Below are 24281 nucleotides of genomic sequence, written 5' to 3'. Positions count from 1 at the left end.
GTTTCAGGTGAGAGGGGCAAGATTTAAAAGGGACCTAAGGGACAACATTTTCATGCAGAGGGTGGTAGGTGTACGGAATGAACTGCCATCGGAGATTTATATGCAGAGGCTGGTACAATTACAAAATTTAAGAGGTATCTAGATGGCTGTATCAATAGGAAGGGTTTAGACGGATATGGGCTAAACGCTGGTAAAGGGATTAGATTAATTTAGAATAAGCTGCAGAGCTGGGCTGAGAGGTGGCAAATAGGGTTTAATGCAGACAAGTGTGAGGTGAAGCACTTTGGTAGGAGTGACCGGATGGCAAAGTACTGGGCTAATGGTAAGATTCTTGGTAGTGTACATGAGCAGAGAGATCTCGGTGACCACGTACACAGATCCTTGAAAGTTGCCACCCAGGTTGACAGGGCTGTTGAGAAGGCATACAGTGTTTTAGCTTTTATTAATAGAGGGATCGAGTTCCAGAACCAAGAGGTTATGCTGTAGCTGTACAAAATTCTGGTGCGGCCGTGCTTGGAGTATTGCATACAGTTCTGGTCACCGCATTATAAGAAGGATGTGGAAGCTTTGGAAAGGGTGCAGAGGAGATCTACTAGGATGTTGCCTGGTATGGAGGGAAGGTCTTGCGAGGAAAGGCTGAGGGACTTGAGGCTGTTTTCATTAGAGAGAAGAAGGTTGAGAGGTGACTTAATTGAAACATATAAAATAATCAGAGGGTTAGATAGGGTGGATAGGGAGAGCCTTTTTCCTAGGATGGTGATGGCAAGCACGAGGGGGCATAGCTTTAAATTGAGGGGTGGAAGATATAGGACAGATGTCAGAGGTAGTTTCTTTACTCAAGGGAATGGAAACGCTTTGCCTGCAACGGTGGTAGATTCGCCAACTTTAGGTACATTTAATTCGTCATTGAATAAACATATGGACATACATGGAATAGTGCAGGTTAGATGGGCTTCAGATCGGTATGACAAGTTGGCACACATCGAGGGCCGAAGGGCCTATACTGTTCTGTAATGTTCTACGTTGTATAATATCTGGTCAACATGGATGAGTTAGAATGAAGGGTCTGTTTCCATGCTATACATCTCTATGACTCCATATCTAAACTGTCCCATTGGAGGATGCAGAATGGGTTCATCAAAGGAGGTCATGTTTAACTAATTTACTGGAATTCTTTGAGAACATTATGAGCATAGTGGGCAACTGGGAACCTGTGGATATGGTGTCACTGGATTGCCAGAAGGCATTCAATATGGTGTTGCACAAAGGCTACTGCATAACATTAGATTTCCTACAGTGTGGAAACAAGCCCTTTGGCCCAATAAGTCCACACCGCCTCTTGGAGCATCCCACCCAGACCCATCTCTCTATAACCCACCTAATCTACACACCCCTGAACACTATGGCAACTTAACATGGTCAATCCTCCTAACATGCACATCTTTGGACAGAAGATAAAGGCGCACACCATTGAGGATAATATATTAGCGTGGATAGAAGATTGGTTAACAGAAAGTGAAAAGTGGGAATAAGTGGTTTTCTGGGTGGGGATCAGCAACCAACCGTGTGCCTCAGGGATCAGTATTGGGACTGCAATTGTTTACAATTTACATAGAGTATTTGGAGTTGGAGGACCAAATGTAGTGTGTCAGAGTTTACAGATGATACCAGAATGTGTGGTACAGCAAAGTGTGCACAGGACACTGAAAGCCTGCAGACGGATATAGATACATTAAGTGAGTGGGCATGGGTCTGGCAGATAGAGTATGTTGGTGAATGCTACATCATCCATTTTGGTGAGAAAAGCAGCAAATTGGGTTATTGCTTTAATGGTGAAAAATTGCAGCATGTTGCTGTGCAGAGTGACTTGGGTGTCCCTGTGCATGAATCGCAAAAAGTTGGCTAATACTGCCTTCATTGCTAGAGGGATGGAGTTGAAAAACAGGAAGGTTTCTTCTGTAACTGTAAAGGGTGCTGCAACTGTAGAGAGTGCTGGTGAGGTCACACCTCAAGTACTGTGCATAGTTTTGGTCTCCTTATTTGAGAAAGGGTGTACTGACGCTAGAGGGAATGCAGAGGAGGTTCACGAGGTGGATTCCAGAGTTGAGTGTGTTGACTTTTAAAGAGAGATTGAGCAGACTGGGACGATATTAATTGGAGTTCAGAAGAATGAGGGGGTATCTTATAAAAACATATAACATTATGAAGGGAATAGATGAGATAGAAGCAGGGAGGTTGCTTCCACTGGCAGACAAAACTAGAACTAGGAGGCATAGCCTCAAAATAAAGGAGGGGAGATTTAGGGCTGAGTCCAGGAGAAATGTCTTCACCCAAAGGGTTGAGAATCTGTGAAATTTCCTGTTCAGTGATGCAGTTGAGACTACATCGTTGAATGCTTTTAAGGTAAAGATAGATTTTTGAAAGGTAAAGGAATTAAAGGTTATGGTGAGTGGGTGAGTAAGTGGAGCTGAGTCCATGATCTTACTGAATGGTGGAGCAGGGTTGAGGCCAGATTGTCTACTAGTTCTCCTATTTCTTATGCCATTAAATTCTCAAAAATTTGGAACAATTATTCTTCCAGCGGAAAATCAAAATGGCCTGAAAGAGTTATTAAAATCAGATGGGAAGATATGTGGGAATAAGTTGGGAAGTACTGATCTAATTATTCCCAACACAGATACAGAAAAATGCTGTTCCAAGTTAGCAACATCCTTATGGATGTAACTTTCTAAAGGTGGCACAGGTTTAAAAAGAAATTGAACACATGCACAAAAACATGTGCCAAAACCAGATGGGACCCAATTAATTATTGTGTGGACTATCACACAGTCAATGCAGTTACAAAATTTGATTCTTATCCTAGTCCACGTTTGGAAGGCTGCATTGAGGAGGCGGGACAAGCAACTTACATTTCCATGTTGGACTTGCACAGAGGATACTGAAAGATACCTTTATTCGAAAGAGCTAAGAAAATTTTAGCCTTTGTGATACTGAATGGACTGTACTAGTTTAAATTCATGCCATTTGGTGTGAAAAATGTGCCAGCCATATTTCAAAGACTAACAAATAAAGTAATTTCTGGATGACCCAATTATGCAGTGTATGTCAATGATCTGGTAATTTTTAGTCACACATGGAAGGAAGTATCTATTGGGATTTGGAGTATCTAATGGGAATGTTTGATTGGCTTTGGTAGGCAGGCGTGGTGATTAATCTGGCTAAGAGAGTGAGTTCGTAAAAGCCCAAGTCATGTTCCTGGGCTGTGTCACTGGATATGGACAGATGGTCCCACAGGATGTGCAAACAAAAGTTAGAACATAGAACATTACAGCACAGTACAGGCCCTTCAGCCCTCAATGTTGTGCCGACCTGTCATACCAATCTGAAGCTCATCTAACCTACACTATTGTTGCAAAAGTTGTTGGCGTGTTTCCCATATCATCGACAAAGAGGAAAGTACTACAATTTCTGGGATTGAATAGTTTTTATCAGAAACTCGTATCAAATTTTAAGAGTGTGGCTGCACTACTGACTGACTTATTGAAGTGCATAAGATTTCAGTGTACAGAGACATGTCAGAAGGCATTTTACAGCCGGAGAGCTGTGTTAACATCTAATACAGTGTTAGCCATACCTAATTATGCAAAATCATTCAAGGTAGCTATCAACGCAAATGATGTGGGCATCGGTGCTGTCCTCTTGCAAGAGGACAACAAGAAGACAGCCACCTAACTGCAGTCCAGTTCTTTTGTTTATTTGGACCAAGGAAGATCTATGGGTATATTTTCAGAAAACTGAATAATCCTCGACAGAAATAGCCCATAATTGAGAATGAGACCTTGAGCTTGGTGTTGGCATTACAACATTTCAACGTTTATATTGCCAGTAATGAATCTGAGACAATTGTATATGCTGATCATAACCCCTTAATGTTTTTGGAAAGGTTCAAGAACAAAAATTCCTGACTGTTTAGATGAAGCTCATTATTGCAGCTATTCAATTTGAAACATGACAAGATGAGAGAATGTAATTGCCGACTGTGGTGAATGAAGATGGAGGCGTTTGGTGGTGAGAAACTTTATCTTTTAAAAAAAACAAAAAGTTAGGGCCTAGGCTACCTTCTTACTATATTTTTAGGGTCCATAACATACTGCTTTCCTATTCTTCTTGCCGACTGCGTAAGTTAATTTACCCACATTATACACCACCTGCCAAATCTTTGCATACTCACCTAACATTTCTATGCGGATTTGACCTTCCCTTTACGACTTATTTTCCTACCCAGTTTGGTGTCATTAGCAAATTTAGCAAATCATACATTTGATTACCATATATATAAATTATTGGGATGAGGGAAACAGTTGAGGACCCAGTATTGATCACAGTGGCACTCCACTAGAGACAACCTGCCAACCTGAGAAAAGCTCTTGTATTCGGTTTCCTGTTGCCTAAGCAATCCTTCATCCATGCTCTGACTTAGACAGATCTTGGGGTATCAGTCATGAGCTCTCTACTTGCTTTCATTATTCCAGACATTGAGCATAAAACTAGCAAATCATGTTGCAGTAATACAAGACTTTAATCAGGCCACATTCAGAGTATTGTGTGCAGTTCAGACTGTAAGACTATTGGAAGGATGTGGAGATTTCGGGCAGGGTGCAAAAGAGGTTTACTAGGATGCGCCTGGATTGGAGTATGTTAGCTATAAGGACATGTTGAACATGCTACAGCATTGGAGGCTTGAGGACTAACCTCAGGGAAGTATATAACATTATGAATGTCAAGGAGAAGGTAGACACAGTCAGAATTTTCTTCCCAGGGTGAAAATGTCAAAGACTAGAAAGCATAAATTTAAGTGACAGGGGTACAGTATAAAAAGCGATGTGGTAGATGCCTGGAACATGCTGCCAGGGAAGGTGGTAGAAACAGATACGTACAGCAAGGTTTGAGAGGCATTTGGACAGGCACATGAGCAGACAGGAAATAAAGGGATCCAGACCATGCGCAAGCAGACAGGATTAGGTTAGAATGTCATCACGTTCGGCACAGACACGGTGTGCCACCTATTTCAGTGCTGTACTGCTCTATGTTCCAATACCTTGCCCTCTACAACATTTACTCATCTTGGGACTTGGTAAGTTCAAGGTAATCAAGCTGAGCTGACATGGTCTTGATAAAGATCAATCGTGTTTACCTAATTTATCAGAGTTCTTTGAAGAAGTAACATGTTCAGTATACAAAGGGACTGAATCAAACTTGGACTTCTAGAAGGTACTTGAAGAGGTGCCTCAACAGAGGTTATTTTAGAAAATAATAGCTGGGGGGGGAACGGTAACACGAAGCAGACTGTAGGAATAAACAGGCTTTTTACAGGTTGGCAAAATGTCACATGTAGTGTACCACGGGGATCAGTGCTAGGCCCTCAGATCTTCATCATTTAGATGAATGATAAGGGGACCTAAAGGAACAGAGCCTAAATTTGTTGATGACACAAAATAGGAAGAAAAGTGAGCTATCAAGAGGACATAAAGGAACTACAAAATGATAGATCAGTTGAGAGTGGACAAATAGTTGGTAAATGGAGTACAATGTGGGTAAGTGTGAAATTGTCTGTTGTGGCAGAAAGAACAAAGTAGTAGCATTTTATCAAAATGGTGACAAAGCTCAGATATAGAGAGACCTGGGTGTCCCTGTGCATCAATCAGTAGGTAGTGGAATGTCACTTTTAAATAGAATAACAGCTCTTTTGGGACACTAAAAACAACATGGACCAGCTGGATGGCATGCTGGGAACCGGATCAGGCCAGACAGATTATGCGCATCAATTACCTTGACTGTTGGTATTGAATAGGTGTTAATGAGACAGTGGAACTGAGATATTAAACCAGGAAATTTGCAGCACTCACTGTTAAATTAGATCAAGCCAGACAGATATGCAAGCTATTCATAAAGGGAGGCAGTGGCCTAGGGTTATTATCACTGGACTGTTAATCCAGACATCCAGATAACGCCTTTGGGGACCAGGTTTGAATTCTGCCATGGCAGGTGGTGGAATTTTGAGTTCAATTTTAAACAATGTCTGGAATGATGAATCTAATGATGACCGTGAATCCATTGTTGATTGCCAGAGAAACCCATCTGGTTCACTAAAGTCCTTCAGGGAAGGAAACTGCCATCCTTACCTGGTCTGGTTTATACCTGACTCCAGACCTATAGCAATGTGATTGACTCTGAACTGCCCTCTAGGCAATTAGGGATGGGCAATAAAGGCTACCTAGCCAGTGACACCTCTTATCCCGTGAATGACAAAAAACCTTGATTGACTAGTGAATCGGTCTTTTTTCAGACAATACTTCACTTTTTGGATGGGTCAATAGATCAACAGTTTCAGTGGAACTGTTTTTAAGATAGCAAGGTGAACACAGCAGGCCAAGCAGCATCGGAGGAGCAGGAAGGCTGATGTTTTGGGCCTAGCCCCTTCTTCAGAAATGGGGCAAGGGAAGGGGGTTCTGAAATAAATAAGGAGAGAGAGGGAGGCAGATTGAAGATGGATACATAGAACATAGAACATTAAAGCACAGTACAGGCCCTTCAGCCCTCGATGTTGTACCGACCTGTCATACTGATCTCAAGCCCATCTAACCTACACTATTCCATGTACGTCCATATGCTTATCCAATGATGACTTAAATGTACCTAAAGTTGGCGAATCTACTGTTGCAGGCAAAGCATTCCATTCCCTTACTACTCTCTGAGTAAAGAAAATGCCTCTGACATCTGTCCTATATCTTTCACCCCTCAATTTAAAGCTATGCCCCCTCGTGCTCGTCGTCATCATCCTAGGAAAAGGGCTCTCCCTATCCACCCTATCTAACCCTCTGATTATTTTATATGTTTCAATTAAGTCACCTCTCAACCTTCTTCTCTCTAATGAAAACAGCCTCAAGTCCCTCAGCCTTTCCTCGTAAGACCTTCCCTCCATACCAGGCAACATCCTAGTAGATCTCCTCTGCACCCTTTCCAAAGCTTCCACATCCTTCTTATACTGCGGTGACCAGAAGTGTACACAATACTCCAAGTGTGGCCGCACCAGAGTTTTGTACAGCTCTACCATAACCTCTTGGTTCCGGAACTCGATCCCTCTATTAATAAAAGCTAAAACACTGTATGCCTTCTTAACAGCCCTGTCAACCTGAGTGGCAACTTTCAATTATCTGTGTACATGGACACCGAGATCTCTCTGCTCATCTACACTACCAAGAATCTTACCATTAGCCCAGTACTTTGCCTTCCGGTTACTCCTACCAAAGTGCATCACATCACACTTGTCTGCATTAAACTCCATTTGCTACCTCTCCGCCCAGCTCTGCAGCTTATCTATGTCTCTCTGCAACCTATAGCATCCTTCGTCACTATCCACAACTCCACGACCTTAGTGTCGTCTACATATTTACTAACCCATCCTTCTACGCCCTCATCCAGGTTATTTATAAAAATGACAAACAGCAGTGGACCCAACACTGACCTTTGCGGTACATCACTAGTAACTGGTCTCCAGGATGAACATTTCCCATCAACTACCACCCTCTGCCTTCTTTTTCAGCAAGCCAACTTCCGATCCAAACTGTTATATCTCTCACAATTCCATTCCTCTGCATTTTGTACAATAGCCTTTTGTGGGGAACCTTATTAAACGCCTTGCTGAAATACAGGAGAAGATAGGTAGAGAGGAGACAGATAGGTCAAACAGGTGGGGAGATAGCTCAAAGGGGAGGATGAGGTTAGTAGGTAGGAGATGGGGTGGGGCTTGAGGTGGGCAGAGGGGTTACGTGGGAGGAAGGACTGGTTAGGGAGGCGGGGACGAGCAGGGCTGGTTTTGAAATGCGGCAGCGGGAGGGGAGATTTTGAAGCTTGTGAAGTCCACATTGATATCATTGGGCTGCAGGGCTCATCCACTTCATCAACACCTTCCACCCCAACCTTAAGTTCACCTGGACCATCTCTAATACCTCTCTCTCCTTCCTGGACATCTGTCTCCATCTCTGGCAACCACCTGGAAACCGATATCCATTTCAAGCCCACCAACTCCCACAGCTACCTAGAATACACCTCCTCCAGCCCACCTTCCTGCAAAAATGCTATCGCCTATTCCCAATTCTGTTGCCTCTGCCATATCTGCTCCCAGGATGAGGCATTCCATTCCCGTACATCTCACATGTCCTCGTTTTTCAAGGACTGCAACTTCCTCACCCCCCCCACAGTGGTCGAGAATGCCCTTGACCGTGTCTCCCGCATTTCCCGCAACTCATCCCTCACGCCCTGTCCCTGCAATAACCACCAGAAGAGAATCCCCCTCGTCCTCACGTACCACCCCATCAACTTCCAGATACAATGTTTCATCCTCCGACACTTCCGCCATCTGCAATTCTACCTCACCACCAAAGACATTTTTCCCTCCCCACTCTTATCTGCTTTCCGGAGGGACCACTCTCTCCATGACTCCCTTGTCCACTCCATACTCCCCTCCAGTCCCACCACACCCAGCACTTTTCCCAGCAACCGCCCCCACACTTCCCCACTCGCCCCCATCCCAGGCCTCAAGAAGACTTTCCACATCAAGCAGATGTTCACCTGTTCATCTGCTAATGTGGTATACTGCATCCGCTGTTCCTGTTGTGGCCTCCTCTACATCGGGGAAATCATGCAGAGGCTCGTGGACCGCTTGGCAGGACACCTATGCTTGGTTTGCACTAAACAACTGCACCTCCCAGTCACCAACCATTTCAACTCCCCCTCCCATTCCTCAGATGACACGTCCATCTTTGGCCTCCTGCAGTGCCACAATGATGCCACCCAAAGGTTGCAGGAACAGCAACCCATATTCCGCTTGGGAACCCTGCAGCCCAATGGTATCAATATGGACTTCACAAGGTTCAAAATCTCCCCTCCCCCACATCTCAAAACCAGCCAAGCTTGTCCCCGCCTCCCTAACATGTCCTTCCTCCCACCTATCCCCTCCTTCCACCTCAAGCCCCACTCCCATATCTCCTATCTTCTAACCTCCTCCCGCCGCCTTGATCTGTCCATCATCCCTGGACTGACAAATCTCCTCCCTAACTCCCCATCTAACTCACCTTTACTGGCTCCATTGCCACTTCTTTGACCAGTCTGTCTCCTCTCCACCTATCTTCTCCTCTATCCATCTTCCATTCACCTCCCCATCTCTCCCTATTTGTTTCAGAACCCCCTTCCCCTCCCCCGTGTCTGAAGGAGGGTCTAGGCCTGAAATGTCAGCCTTCCTGCTCCTCTGATGCCACTTGGCCTATGTTCATCCAGCTCTACACCTGGTTATCTCAGATTCTCCAGCATCTGCAGTTCCTACTCTCTGTTTTTAAGATAGCCTGGTCGCTAGGGCTGGCTCAAACAATAGGCAAATTACAATATTTACTGCAATATTTTCGAACATCCTTCATGGGACTGAAACTAAATTTACTGAATTACACTAATGACATCATCATATCAAACTACTGTTAAGCCTCTGCACTTGGCAATGATGCAGATAACTAGTTAGAAGAAGCCGGTTAAAGCAGAGGGGTCTCTCTCACTTTCCAGAGAGAACATCAGCACCAAGAAGCAGGTACCTTGCGAGCAGCATCAACTTCAGTTCAACAAGCTGTAATCAGGATAGTATAAACGTTTTCATCATCAGTTACTCCTGAAGCTGATTTTAGATCAGTGTGAAGGCAGGGACATTTAAGAACTCTTAGGTCAAGCGAGAAATTACAGGAAATGCTGGTTTTGTACAGTTGCATGTATTGTGTTTCAGTGATAATAAGTTACATTGGTGTCAAACTAAGTAAGCAAATAGATCAGACACACACGAAAACGATGTTTAAAAATCTCAGAAGGTTAGTATGCAGGTGTAGTGAGAAAAATCAGAAAGCTAATCGAACATTTTCTTTGCTGCAGAGGGAATTGATTGCAAGTTTAGAAAATTAAACTTCTGTTTTATGGGGCATTAGTGGGATTGCATCTAGGAGGAGCGTGTAAATTATTGGCACCCTATTTAGGGAAGAATGTCAATGCATTGGAAGCAGTTCAGAGAAGGTTTGAGAGACTACTGAGATTAAGCAGATCGTCGAGTGAGAAAAGGCAAGAGAGGGTGGATCTGCATTCTCTGGTGTTTAAAGGAGTGTGGGGTGACTTAGTTGAAATGTACAACACACAGAGGACATGACCAGGTGTACACTGGAAGGATCAGAGATAATGGGAACTGCAGATGCTGGAGAATTCCAAGATAATAAAATGTGAGGCTGGATGAACACAGCAGGCCAAGCAGCATCTCAGGAGCACAAAAGCTGACATTTCGGGCCTAGACCCTTCATCAGAGAGGGGGATGGGGAGAGAGAACTGGAATAAATAGGGAGAGAGGGGGAGGCGGACCGAAGATGGAGAGTAAAGAAGATAGGCGGAGAGAGTATAGGTGGGGAGGTCGGGAGGGGATAGGTCAGTCCAGGGAAGACGGACAGGTCAAGGAGGTGGGATGAGGTTAGTAGGTAGATGGGGGTGCGGCTTGGGGTGGGAGGAAGGGATGGGTGAGAGGAAGAACAGGTTCCTGTTGGGTATGGTTCTGAGATAATCATTATGTGAAGCTGTTGCTTGACTTGTCTGAGAGACTGCTCTTCCAATTCTGGCATTCAGCTCCAAACGTTTGCAAGGACGACTTCTAAGATTCAACAGATTGTCGTCAGTGTCAGATGATCCATCTGGTTTAATTGCTTTTCTAAACTTATTAGAAATTTGATATAACTGAGTGGCTCGCCAGGCTATTTCAGAGGGCGGTTATGAAACAACAACATAGCTGTGGCTCTGAAGTCACATATAATCTCAACCAAACAAGAATGCCAAATTTCTTCTCGAGAAAGGACATTAATAACTGGATGGGCTTTTATGCCAAAAGAAATATTTCATGATGCTTTTTTTTGCGCATTGGTGGGATTCCAACCTTCATTTCAGATCATTACCAGTGCCACTGGATTACTAGGCCAATGACAATGCCACAACGTCATAATTTCCCCAGTTTGTTGCAGAGGAAGACAACAGCTGAGAAGGTTCATGATTTTGGCCGCTGTTTTCTCAGGGTCTACTTCTTAACAGTTGAGCTCTGGTTACGGAAATTTTATTATTAAAGAGGAATATTAATTATTATGTGCAGACTACTTTATTTTATTATTAAAGAGGAATATTAATTATTATGTGCAGATGCAATTCTTCTTTTGGAAATAATACTATTGATGGAAAAAAATTCCCTGAAAGTGCAGACATTCAATTATTATATAAAATGACTTTTCACAAAATTACTGGACTTTAGAAAAACCATTAACAGCATTACTAACTTGGTCAAGCTTACCTCTTCCATCAAAATGTCACTGGATGATTCAGTACAGAGACAGGTAAGGTAGATTTGTTTAAAAATACTCTTTCTGCCGATTTCTGGATGTTCTGCACAAACTTTTGCCAACTTTGCAGCCTGATCAATTTGTTTCCCTTTCACGAGGTGTCGGATTCTCATTTCAAGAAGTGCGGGACCTTCCTGCGTTAGAAATTCACTCACTGCAAAGACAAAATTCCATCAATATCCTCAATGATTGCTTATTTTTACTTTAACAATTTTGTTGACTGTAAAATTTCTGAACTTACTGTCACCTCATTTCTACAGTGTAGCCAACTAACTGAAACAGTGCAACTAGACAGTTGCAACCTCAAAATCTGGGATCCAGCACATCCGTTGGCTTAGAGAGTTAGCTAAATTCCTGGTCTCTCTCCATCGCCCTTCAACTGTTTTTCCACTTTAAGTTATTTTGCTAATTCTCTTTAGAAATTTACTGCTTACTTTGCTTTCACCTCAGTTTCAGAGAATGCATTTCAGATTATAACTTACTACATGACTAACTAGCTTGTGTCACATCTGGTTGTTTTAGTAATCACCACTGATTTCTTTCCTCTGTTTACAGGCACTTCTCAAAGTCATAACAGAACAACATGAGATATTTAGTCCAAGATAACAAAGTGTGAAGCTGGATGAACACAGCAGGCCAAGCAGCATCTCAGGAGCACAAAAGCTGACGTTTCGGGTCTAGACCCTTCATCAGAGAGGGGGATGGGGAGAGGGTTCTGGAATAAATAGGGAGAGAGGGGGAGGCGGACCAAAGATGGAGAGAAAAGAAGATAGGTGGAGAGGAGAGTATAGGTGGGGAGGTAGGGAGGGGATAGGTCAGTCCAGGGAAGACGGACAGGTCAAGGAGGCGGGATGAGGTTAGTAGGTAGGAAATGGAGGTGCGAGGAAGGGATAAGTGAGAGGAAGAACAGGTTAGGGAGGTGGGGACGAGCTGGGCTGGTTTTGGGATGCAGTGGGGGAAGGGGTGATTTTGAAGCTTGTGAAGTCCACATTGATACCATTGGGCTGCAGGATTCCCAAGCGGAATATGAGTAGCTGTTCCCGCAACCTTCGGGTGGCATCATTGTGGCACTGCAGGAGGCCCATGATGGACATGTCATCTGAGGAATGGGAGGGGGAGTTAAAATGGTTTGCGACTGGGAGGTGCAGTTGTTTATTGCGAACCGAGCCCAATGGTATCAATGTGGACTTCACAAGCTTCAAACGACATGTCCATCATGGGCGTCCTGCAGTGCCACAATGATGCCACCCGAAGGTTGCAGGAACAGCAACTCATATTCCGCTTGGGAACCCTGCAACCCAATGGCATCAATGTGGACTTCACAAGCTTGAAAATCTCCCTTCCCCCCACTGCATTCCAAAACCAGCTCAGCTTGGCCCCGCCTCCCTAACCTGTTCTTCCTCTTACCCATCCCTTCCTCCCACCACAAGCCGCAGCTCCATTTCCTACCTACTAACCTCATCCCGCCTCCTTGACCTGTCCGTCTTCCCTGGACTGACCTATCCCCTCCGTACCTCTCCACCTATCTTCTTTTCTCTCCATCTTTGGTCCGCCTTCCCCTCTCTCCCTATTTATTCCAGAACCCTCTCCCCATTCCCCTCTCTGATGAAGGGTCTAGGCCCGAAACGTCAGCTTTTGTGCTCCTGAGATGCTGCTTGGCCTGCTGTGTTCATCCAACTTCACACTCTGTTATCTTGGATTCTCCAGCATCTGCATTTCCCATTATCTCAGAGATATTTAGTCCATTGTTCTGCCAAGAGCTGGTGTGGAGACAATCTAGTCAGTTAGATTTCCCCAATCCTGTAGGTTTATTTCATTTAGGTGCCCATCCAATTTACTTTTGGAATCATGAACTACATTTGCCTCCACCAGCCTTGTACCAGATCATTACCACTCACTGCGTAAAAATGTCTTCCTCTCACTTCTCCCTCCCCTTCCATGCATCGTCTGCCAAACTCTGTTCTCCATGGTCATTTTACCATGAAGTAATGGGAACATTTTTCTTTGTTTAAAACTTAATGAACAGGTCAAACCTTGTGCACCTACAACACGTTTGTCTTCAATCACTTTTGCTCTAACTACAACCTTAGCTTTGAAATTAAAACTTCTTGTCTTAGAAATTACATTAAATCTTCTTTGCACCCACTTCAGATCATACCTTTTTCTGAAGTGTTTTCAACAAAACTGAACGCAATACTTCAGTAGTGATCTGACCAGTGCTTTATGAAATTTCAGCACAACTTCCTTGTATTTGCACACAATGTCACAAGTTATGGAGCCCAGGATCCTTTTCCTTTGCAGTTTCTCCTGCTACCTTCAAAAGAACTTGCACACGGACCCCAAGATCTTCCATGCTCTGCACATCTTCAAAACTGTGCCACTAAGTCTATTTTACCTCTCGCTATCTCTTCTGACATCTCTGCATTAAATTCCATATTCCACTTGTCTGGCCATTCGGTCAGCCTACCCATATCTTCTTGCATTCAATTAGTACCATGCCGTTTGTTACCTTCTCAAGTCTGACATCATTAGCATGTTGACCTCATTCAATATTCCAGTATACAAATCAGTGGCCATCATTAGACCATGAGAAATCAGAACAGGAATAGGCCATATGGTCCCTCAAGCCTACTCTATCATTCAATATGATCATGGCTGATCCGACATTCCTCACACCCACTTTCCTGCCCTTTCCCCATGACCGTAAATTCCCCAATGGAACAAGAATCTATCTCAGCCTTAAATATACACATGGATTCTGTCCCCATAGCACTTTTTGGAACAAGAGTTCAAAAGACTTTCAATCCTCAGAAGAAATCTCTCCTTAAATCAGTTTTGTTAGTGCCCCTTTAATCTGAGAATATGCCCTGTGGTGCGAGTCTCTCGCTTGACTGGGAACATCATCTCAGCATTTATCCTGTCAAGCCCCTTAAGAATCCTATAGGTTTCAATGGGATCGTAACTTATTCAGCCTCTATCAAATTGAATCTTAACCTTCTCTGCTCTAAAAGGAGAAGAATTCTAGCTTCTCCAGATATCTAAATACCATTCTAGCAAACTTCTCTTGCATCCTTTTTAGAATTTCAATACCCTTCCCAGTGTGTAGTGTATTGATTTGAAGACAATACTCAAAATCAGGCTTAGCCAACATTTTATAACAAACTGGATAACTTCTTTTACACTCGAAAGATAAAGCCAAGCTTGCCTCATGCTTAACCCCTGCCCTGTCAAAACAGTACAAGTTCAGAAGGCCATCACCTAAGATTTGTATAAATATATCCCGGAATTTATCTTGCTGCATTTTCCTCAAAATTGTACATATCAGCTACTTTTCTTTTACTTTAGAACAGGTATTATTTCAGATTTTGCAGGAAGTTTCATTCACCATGCATCTGTCCATTTCACCAATCTATCAATCAACTCCCTCAAAGTTGCCACCCAGGTGGATAAGGTTGTTAAGAAAGCATATGGTGTTTTGGCTTTCATTAACAGGGGGATCGAGTTTAAGAGCCGCGAGGTTATGCTGCAGCTCTACAAAACCCTGGTGAGACCACACTTCAAATATTGTGTCCAGTTCTGGTCGCCCTATTATAGGAAAGATGTGGAGGCTTTGGAGAGGGTACAAAGGAGGTTTACCAGGATGCTGCCTGGACTGGAGGGCTTGTCTTACGAGGAGAGGTTGACTGAGCTTGGACTTTTCTCTCTGGAGAGACGGAAGAAGAGAGGCGACATGATCGAGGTGTACAAGGTAATGAGAGGTATGGATAGAGTTGATAGCCAGAGACTTTTCCCCAGGGCAGGATTGACTGCCACGAGGGGTCATAGTTTTAAGGTGTTAGGAGGAAGGTATAGAGGAGACATCAGAGCGAGTTTCTTCACCCAGAGAGTTGTGAGCGCATGGAATAGTTTACCAGTGGTAGTTGTAGAAACGGAGTCATTAGTGACATTTAAGCGACTGCAGGACGTGCACATGGACAGCAGTGAATTGAGGGGAATGTAGGTTAGGTTATTTTATTTTTGGAGTAGGACTATTCCACGGCACAACATCGCGGGCCGAAGGGCCTGTACTGTGCTGTACTTTTTTATGTTCTATGTTCTAATGTTCTTCTGAAACCTTTGGTATAAAGATGGTGGACATATCTCTTCCCAGGGAGTCCGACCTAGTCTTGATTACTGGCACAAAGTGTTCGACAATACTAAGGACAATACTGTGACGGTACTGTGTCTTCGAAAGACGCGTTTTCGGTCCCATTTCTCTTGCAGAGAGATGATGCCACAGTGGTGCTGGAATGTTTCCATCAGACAGACAGTTGGTAAGCAGCTTTTAAGTTCTCTTTGGACTTTTTTTTAAATAAGGCAAAAGAATCATGAGTGGGCAGGGTCAGGGCTCACACAAACCCAGGAAAGCTTTTAGTTTGGCTTTCAGCTGCTTGAAGGTATGCTCACTACTGAGCTAAAAGTTTGAGTTCCAAGCTGCTAGAGTGAAATCTTAGGTGAGAGATTTCCTTTTAGAAATAAAAACAAGACTTTTTTTTTCAATATTTCTTTTGGCTTGACTGGAGCAAAAGATAGTACACGAGAATAAAACTGTTTTGCTAGATGGCCTTGCCAAGGGTGTGCTTGTGGAATGCTGCCTATATACTTCCCACTGCCTCGGGAAACTGACCAACAAAATTAAAGACACCTCCTATCCCAGTTGTTCTCTCTTTCACCCTCTTTCATTGGATAGAGGGTATAAAAGTTTGAATACACGTATGAACAGATTCAAGAACAGCTTCTTCCTTGCTATTATCAGACTTTTTAACGGACCCGTTAAACATTAATTCTGATCTCTCTCTGCACTTTCTCTGCAGCTCTAGTATTATTCTATACTTTGTCCTATTACCCTGATGCCCTTTGTATGATATGATCTGCCAGTATAAGCATGCAAATCAACACTTTTCATATTATCTGTTGTACCCAGATAATATGGGGGGTTCCAACAGTCCCATAATAACATGCAAACCTCCCTTCATCTCAATAAAAGTTGCTTAATCGCATGAATCTCAGCCATTAGAAGCTAAGCACTGAGCACAATATGGGAAAACTAATGTAATAATAGTCTCCTCCTGATAAAGCTAACAAATCAAAAAAACTGTTGGGCTGTTACCAAAGATCTTGCTCTGAAGGGCAACACTGAACACTGAAAACATTACAAATAAACAAACAGATTATCAAATAGAGTAGTTGAGCTGAACAGCACAGTAACAGACCCTTCGATTCAACACGTCCATGCTGACCAGATACCCTAGAATAATCTAGTCCCAGCATTTGGCCTAAGTCCCTGAAAATTTACCTATTCATTTAGCCATTCAGATGCCTTTTAAATGCTATAGCGGTACCAGCCTCCATCACTTCCTCTGGCATCTCAGTCCATCCTCTGCGTGAAAAAGTCACCCCTTACATCCCTTTTAAATCTTTCAATTCTCACCTTAAACCTATGCCTTCTAGTTTTGGACTCGCCCTAACCCAGGAAAAAAAACACTGGCTATTCACCTTACTCATGATTTTGTAAGCTTCTGTAAGGTCACCCCTCAACCTCTGATACTCCAGGGAAAATAGTCCCAGACAATTCAGCATCGCTCTATACGTTAAACTCTCCAACCCTGGCAACAGCCTTGTAAACCTTTTCTGAACTCTTTCAAGTTTCACAACATCCTGCCTATAGCAGGGAGACCAGAACTGAAAGCTGCATTCCAAAAGTGGCCGAACTGATGTCCAATGCAGTCTCAACATAACGTCCTTATTCCTATACTCAATGCACTGACCAACAAAGGCAAGCATACCAAACACCTTCTTCACTATTCCGTTGACCTGCAACTCCACTTACAAGGACTCTTTGATGAGCAACACTCCAGGACGTTCCCATTAAGTGTCTAAGTCATGACCGGATTTTCCTTTCCATAATGCGCACCTTATATTTATCTAAATTAAACTGCATCTCCCACTCCTTGGCCCATTTGGCTATCTGATCAAGGTCCTGTTGCACTCTGAGGTAACCCTCTTAGCTGTCTACCACACCACCAATTTTGGTGTCATCTACAAACTTACCAACCATACCGCCTATATTCATGTCACATCCAAATCATTTATATATGTGTGACAAAAAACAGTGGCCCCAGACCCGATCCTTGTGGCACACCTCTGGTCACAGGCCTCCAATCTGAAAAGCAATCTTCCACCACAACACTGTCTTCTACCTTTGACTCAGTTCTTTATCCAAAGGGCTACTTTTCCCTGTATTCCATGCGATCTAGCCTTGCTACCATGCGGAACATTGTCAAACATCTTATTCAAGTCCATATTGATCATGTCCCCTACTCTGCCTTCAACAATCCTCTTTGTTGTTTCTTCAAAAAACTCAATTAAGTTAGAGACAGACATGATTTCCCATGCACGAATTCATGTTGACTATCCCGAAAAAGTACACTCAAGTAAAACTTTTTAGGAGATGGGATTTTTGGAAATTAATGCCTGGAAAACAAAGCTTTCCAAAAGACTATGGGGAACTCTGAGTACTGATGGTTTTCCAAACAACTGATCTTTAACTCGTCATTGTCTACAGGAATAGTGCCAGATGACTGGAGGATAGCAAATGTGGTTCCCCTGTTCAAGAAGGGGAGTAGAGACAACCTTGGTAATTATAGACCAGTGAGCCTTACCTCAGTTGTTGGTAAAGTGTTGGAAAAGGTTATAAGGGATAGGATTTATAATCATCTAGAAAAGAATAAATTGATTAGGGATAGTCAGCACGGTTTTGTGAAGGGAAGGTCGTGCCTCACGAACCTTATTGAGTTCTTCGAGAAGGTGGCCAAACAGGTGGATGAGAGTAAACCAGTTGATGTGGCGTATATGGATTTCAGCAAGGCGTTCGATAAGGTTCCCCACAGTAGGCTATTGTACAAAATGCTGAGGAATGGAATTGAGGGAGATATGGCAGTTTGGATCGGAAATTGGCTTGCTGAAAAAGAAGGCAGAGGGTGGTAGTTGATGGGAAATGTTCATCCTGGAGACCAGTTACTAGTGGTGTACCGCAAGGGTCGGTGTTGGATCCACTGCTGTTTGTCATTTTTATAAATGACCTGGATGAGGGCGTAGAAGGATGGGTTAGTAAATTTGTAGACGACACTAAGGTCAGTGGAGTTGTGGATAGTGACGAAGGATGCTGTAGGTACGAAGGATGCTGTAGGTTACAGAGAGACATAGATAAGCTGCAGAGCTGGGCTGAGAGGTGGCAAATGGAGTTTCATGCAGACAAGTGTGAGGTGATGCACTTTGGTAGGAGTAACCGGAAGGCAAAGTACTGGGCTAATGGTAAGATTCTTGGTAGTGTAGATGAGCAGAGAGATCTCGGTGACCATGTACACAGATCCTTGAAAGTTGCCACCCAGGTTGACAGGGCTGTTAAGAAGGCATACAGTGTTTTAGCTTTTATTAATAGAGGGATCGAGTTCTGGAACCAAGAGGTTATGGTGAAGCTGTACAAAACTTTGGTGCGGCCGCACTTGGAGTATTGTGTACAGTTCTGGTCACAGCATTATAAGGAGGATGTGGAAGCTTTGGAAAGGGTGCAGAGGAGATTTACTAGGATGTTGCCTGGTGTGGAGGGAAGGTCTTACGAGGAAAGGCTGAGGGACTTGAGGCTGTTTTCATTAGAGAGAAGAAGGTTGAGAGGTGACTTAATGGAAACATATAAAATAATCAGAGGGTTAGATAGGGTGGATAGGGAGAGCCTTTTTCCTAGGATGGTGACGGCGAGCACGAGGGGGCATAGCTTTAAATTGAGGGGTAAAAGATATAGGACAGATGTCAGAGGCATTTTCTTTACTCAGAGAGTAGTAAGGGAATGGAATGCTTTGCCTGCAACGGTAGTAGATTCACCAACTTTAGGTACATTTAAGTCGTCATTGGTTAAGCATATGGACGTACATGGAATAGTGTAGGTTAGATGGGCTTGAGATCGGTATGACAGGTCGGCACAACATCGAGGGCCGAAGGGCCTGTACTGTGCTGTAATGTTCTATGGAACCCCTTCTAGCCTTGATCAATGTTTTCATTGATCTAGACGGTCAGTAAGGAAGTAATCTTCAGAAGCCAGAAGTCTCTCCCACTTATTCTTTCAAAAGACATTATTAGGAACCAGATAAAAGTTTCCAAATACCAGTATTTCTGACTACTTTGTAACCCCAGAAAAGCTGTACTGTTACTGCTTCCAAACACTTCATCTAGTTTGATTCAAATCTGAACTGAAGATCTTCCATCCTATGGTTGTCAGCAATTCAACTTCATCAACAAGTGGACCAAGAAGATTCATGAGATTCTGTCTTTTCAAATCCTTGCCCCTTTCTTTTAAAACAAAAAAACAAATTTCTGCAGTGACTTTTGTGTTGAGTGAATGTGTCTTTAAGGAATTTGGTTCTTATTCCAGATTATAGTTCAGATTGACCAGAGTTTGCCACCAGTTTTAAGAGTCATTTTGTTTTATAATAAATGGATTATTTTGAAATTTTGTTTAAGTCTAGCCAAAGTGTCCTTTATTCTGCATAACAGTACAGGCGGAAACTAATTGTTTTGTGAACAAATCAATGCATCTCCACAGAGGGTGTCACTGGTGGTATAATGGAGCTGTACTGTAAATGATTACCAGCTCATATCTCGTGTCGCAGTCATAACAACTATTCTATCCTGCTTCCTCAAGAAGTGCTACGCTTGCATTGGGAACCATTCAAAGACAGGTTAGAAGGCCAATTCCTGGGATGAAAGAATTAATTTATGAGGAATGATGATGTAACATGAGATATCTCCAGTCTATGACACATTCATGTCTAAACAGGAATTAATAATTTTGCATTATACAGTACTTTCATGGAATCAGGATGTCTCAAAGCATTTTTACAGCAAACATTTTTACAGCTGTCCCTATTAGCTCAACAAACACAGCAAATAGAATATGGGATCTTTTACGCCCATCAAAGGGAACAAACAAAGCATGCTTAGCATGTCAGCCAAACATTACACCTTTGACAATGCAGTTTAACCTCAGTAGTGCGCTGAAATTGACAGTTTAGACGTGCCATTGAGTCAACAATCAACACCCGAAGAATCGTGATGTGGAGGTGCCGGTGTTGGACTGGTGTGGACAAGGCCAGAAATCACACGACAACAGATTGTCCAACAGGTTTATTTGAAAACACAAGCTTTCAGAGTCTTACTCCTTCCTCAGGTGTCATGTGATTTCTGACCTGGCTTCAAGAAAGTGGTGGAAAGTTGCCTTCTTGAACCACTGCAGTCCACGTGCTGTAGGTAGACCCACAATGCTCTTTGGCAGAAAAGCATCCTTCAACACTGTAGAGATTCTATGATCAGTATGTAGCAAAACTGCTCAAAGCAAACAGAGAGTGCTTCTGAGAAAGTCCTGAGCAACAAATACAAAAAAAAGGGTGGAAATGGATGAGCAATTGAAGTATCATGACATTCAAGGCTTTTGGACCTAGGACAAGAAAGTGGGACTAGTGTAGGTAGAATTATATTTATGCAGTGCACACTGAATTGGCTGAATGGATGCTTTTGTGCTGTATGATTCCAGAACAGTGATAATGCAAGTTTTTTTGCTCACTCGTGGGATGTGGGCACTGCTGGCTGACCAGCATCTACTGTCTGTTCTTAATTGCTCGAGAAGGTGGTGATGAGCAGCCAAATTGACCTGCTGGAGTCCGTATACTGTCGTATGATCAAAAATGTTCTTGGAAGTAAATTCCAAGATTTTGATTCAGCCACAGTGAAGGAACGGAGATATTTTTCAAGTCACGATGGTGAGTGGCTTGGAGAGGCACTTGTAGGTTGTGGTGTTACCATGTGCCTGCTGTCCTTGTCCTTCTAGATGGAAGTGATTGTTGGTTTGGAACGTGCTGTCAAAGGAGACTTAGAGAATTTCTGCAACGCATCTTGTAGATAGTCTACAGTACTGCTACTGAGTATCAGTGAAGAAGAGAGTGTTTGTGGATGTGCTGCCGAACAAGCAATTGGCTTTGCCCTTGAGGGTGTCAAGCTTCTTGTTTTATTGAAGTTGCAGACTAATGGTTAGTATCCCATCACACTCCTGACGAGTGACTCGTAGATAGTGGACGGATTATAGGGAGTCAAGGTGAGTGTTACTCACTGCAGTATTTCTAGCCTCTGACCTGCTTTTGTTTATTGTGTTTATGTAGCAAATGCAGATGAAATTCTTGCCAATGGTAACCCCAAGGATGTCGATAGTGGGGGATTCAGTGATGGTAGCATCATCGAATGCCAAGAGACAGTGGTTAGATTCTGTCTTGTTGTAGTTGTGGCCACTGCCTGGAATTTTTGAGCGAGAATGTTACTTGCCACTTGTCTGGGTTTTGTCCAGATCTTGTTGCATTTGAACTTGGGCTGCTTTTGTAACTGAGGACGTGCGAATGACGCTGAAGATTGTGCGATCATCAGCAGCATCCCCACTTCTGACATTATGATGGAGGGAAGATCATTGATGAAGCAGCTGAAGATGTTTGGGCTGAGGTCACTACCCTGAGGAGCTCCTGCAGAGATGTCCTGGAGCTGAGATGACTAACATCCAACAATCACAACAATCTTCCTCTGTACCAGGTAATGACTCCAAATAGTCAAGGAGTATGCTCCCGATACCCACCGACTTCAGTTTTTCTAGAGCTCCTCAATGCCACACTCAATTGAATGCTGCCTTGACATCAAGAGCTATCACTCTCACCTCAACTCTGGAATTCAACTCTTCTGTTCATATTTGATTCAAGGCTGTAATGAAGTCAGGTGCTGAGTGACCTTGGTGAAACCTAGGCTAATTATTACTGAGCAGGTTACTGCAGAACAGGTGTTGCTTGATAGCAGTGTTTATGACACCTTTTGTCACTTTACTGATGATTGGAAGTAGACAAAAGAAGCAGTAAGTGACTATGACACATTAGACAGGGCTATTATAGCTAACTACTAATTTCTCAAGGAGGGGCACACAAGTGACACACTGTCCAAAGTGGCATAGTGATAAGAGAAATATGTCAATTGTGGGATGTGCAGGAATTGAAGCCAACAAGTTTAAATACTGGCTGAATGCTCAGGATATTGAATGCTCAGAATTTAGACCAGAAAGGGATACAAGAAGAAAAGTGAGAAAAAGCAGTTGAAACACCAAATGGTTGGTCAAAAATGACTCTTGCAACAGAAATTGATAGTGAACTGGAGAAAGAAGCACCGACAGTGCGAGAAGGAGATCTTGCAGTAATGGAAACAAAAGGTTTCTGTTTCTCACTCACTTGAATGGTTCTCTCTACGGTGATTCGTTCACATTCCCTACAGTCTTGACTCTTGTCCACCTAGCTTGCAAGAACCTTACAACTGTTGGGACAATAGCAAGGGACAGAGGCTCCTCAAGGGTGGCCCCTCGTATCCCCAAGCCTGTCTCACCTATAATCACACCTCCCTGTCTTTGATCATAGATCAAGTCTGAGTGTCATTAACAGAGAAACAGAAGATAGGAACAGGAATAGGCCATTCCACCCCTTGAGCCTGCTCCTCCACTCATTATGATCATGGCTGATCACCATGCTCAATGCCCTTATGCTGCCCCCCTCCATATCCCTCGATCCCTTTAAGCATAAGAATTATTTCTACCACCTCATTGAAAACACAATATTTTGGCCTTAACTGCTTTCTGTGATAGTGAAGATAATTTCCCCTTTGCCTCATGCAATACAATATCTGCAGCTTAAGCAATTGATCCTCAACTTGGACCTGAAGTTACTCAAACTGCAAACATTTGTGACAGGTATGCTTGCTGTGGATTAGCATGCTGCAGGTCCCACAGCCTATGGCTGCAACATATCATTCAACCTGCCATCTGTACCATATTTGTGAATAGCATAATTTATTGTATAAATGATATTTCAGTTAAAAATCATTATATTCCTGGTCTTTACACCCGGAACAATCCTCAGCTGAACAGGAGTCTACCATTTCCTTATTTTACGCATGAGTGCCAATCTTTTAATCAAAAACCTACTTCAACAAGCTACAATCAACAGAAGGAGAAAAGAAAATGACCGGAAGCCTAAGCACAAATTAAAGACCTTACGTTTATGTTAAAGATGAGAAAGGCTCACCAATCAGTTGTTTGGTTGAGACAAAAGCATCCAAATACCCCATTCCAGCAGCAGAGCTCCTTGGTTCTCTCAACTTCAGTTTTCTAATGGTAAGTTACCAAGTTGGTTTTTATATGCACCCCATAAAAAAGGCTAAACTGAGTGAGTTAATAAGGTTGAAGTTGAAGCACTCTCAATCTTCAGCCAGAAAGGCTGCGTGAACGATCCATCTTAGTCTCCTTAGCATAAGACCATAAAATATAGGAGCAGAATGTGGCCATTCAGCCCACCGAGTCTGCTCTACCAGTTGTTCATGGCTGATATGTTTCTCAACCCCATTTTCCTGTCTTCTTTCCGTAACTCTTGATCCCCTTAATAATCAGGAACGTGTCCATCTTGGTCACTCAATGATTTGGTTTCCACAGCCTTCTGTGGCAATGAGTTCCACCGATTTACCACCTCTGGCTGAAGAAATTCCTCCTCATTTCAGTTCCAAAGGGGTATCCCTTCACTCAGAGGCTGTGCTCTTGGGTCTGAGTTTCTATTATAAATGGAAAAGTCTTTTCCACATCCAACCTCACCAGGTCCTTTAGTATTCTGATAGTTTCAACGTGATTCATCTCATCTTTCTAAACTCAAAGTACAGATCCAG

At 43.1% G+C, this 24281-nt stretch overlaps 1 protein-coding gene across 1 annotated transcript in view; it reads right to left on the bottom strand.

The window, feature by feature from the left end:
• LOC125454999 (zinc finger protein 292-like) overlaps positions 1-24281 on the bottom strand; it is a 158085-nt gene that overhangs the window by 33402 nt on the left and 100402 nt on the right. Inside the window, exon 5 of the mRNA XM_048536440.2 lies at positions 11411-11613. Coding sequence (XP_048392397.1) covers positions 11411-11613 — 203 coding nt within the window. The remainder of the gene's footprint in view (positions 1-11410; positions 11614-24281) is intronic.

Source organism: Stegostoma tigrinum, chromosome 9 (assembly GCF_030684315.1).
Source record: "Stegostoma tigrinum isolate sSteTig4 chromosome 9, sSteTig4.hap1, whole genome shotgun sequence".
Lineage (NCBI taxonomy): Eukaryota > Metazoa > Chordata > Chondrichthyes > Orectolobiformes > Stegostomatidae > Stegostoma > Stegostoma tigrinum.
This window is presented reverse-complemented; position numbering and strand designations above follow the sequence as displayed.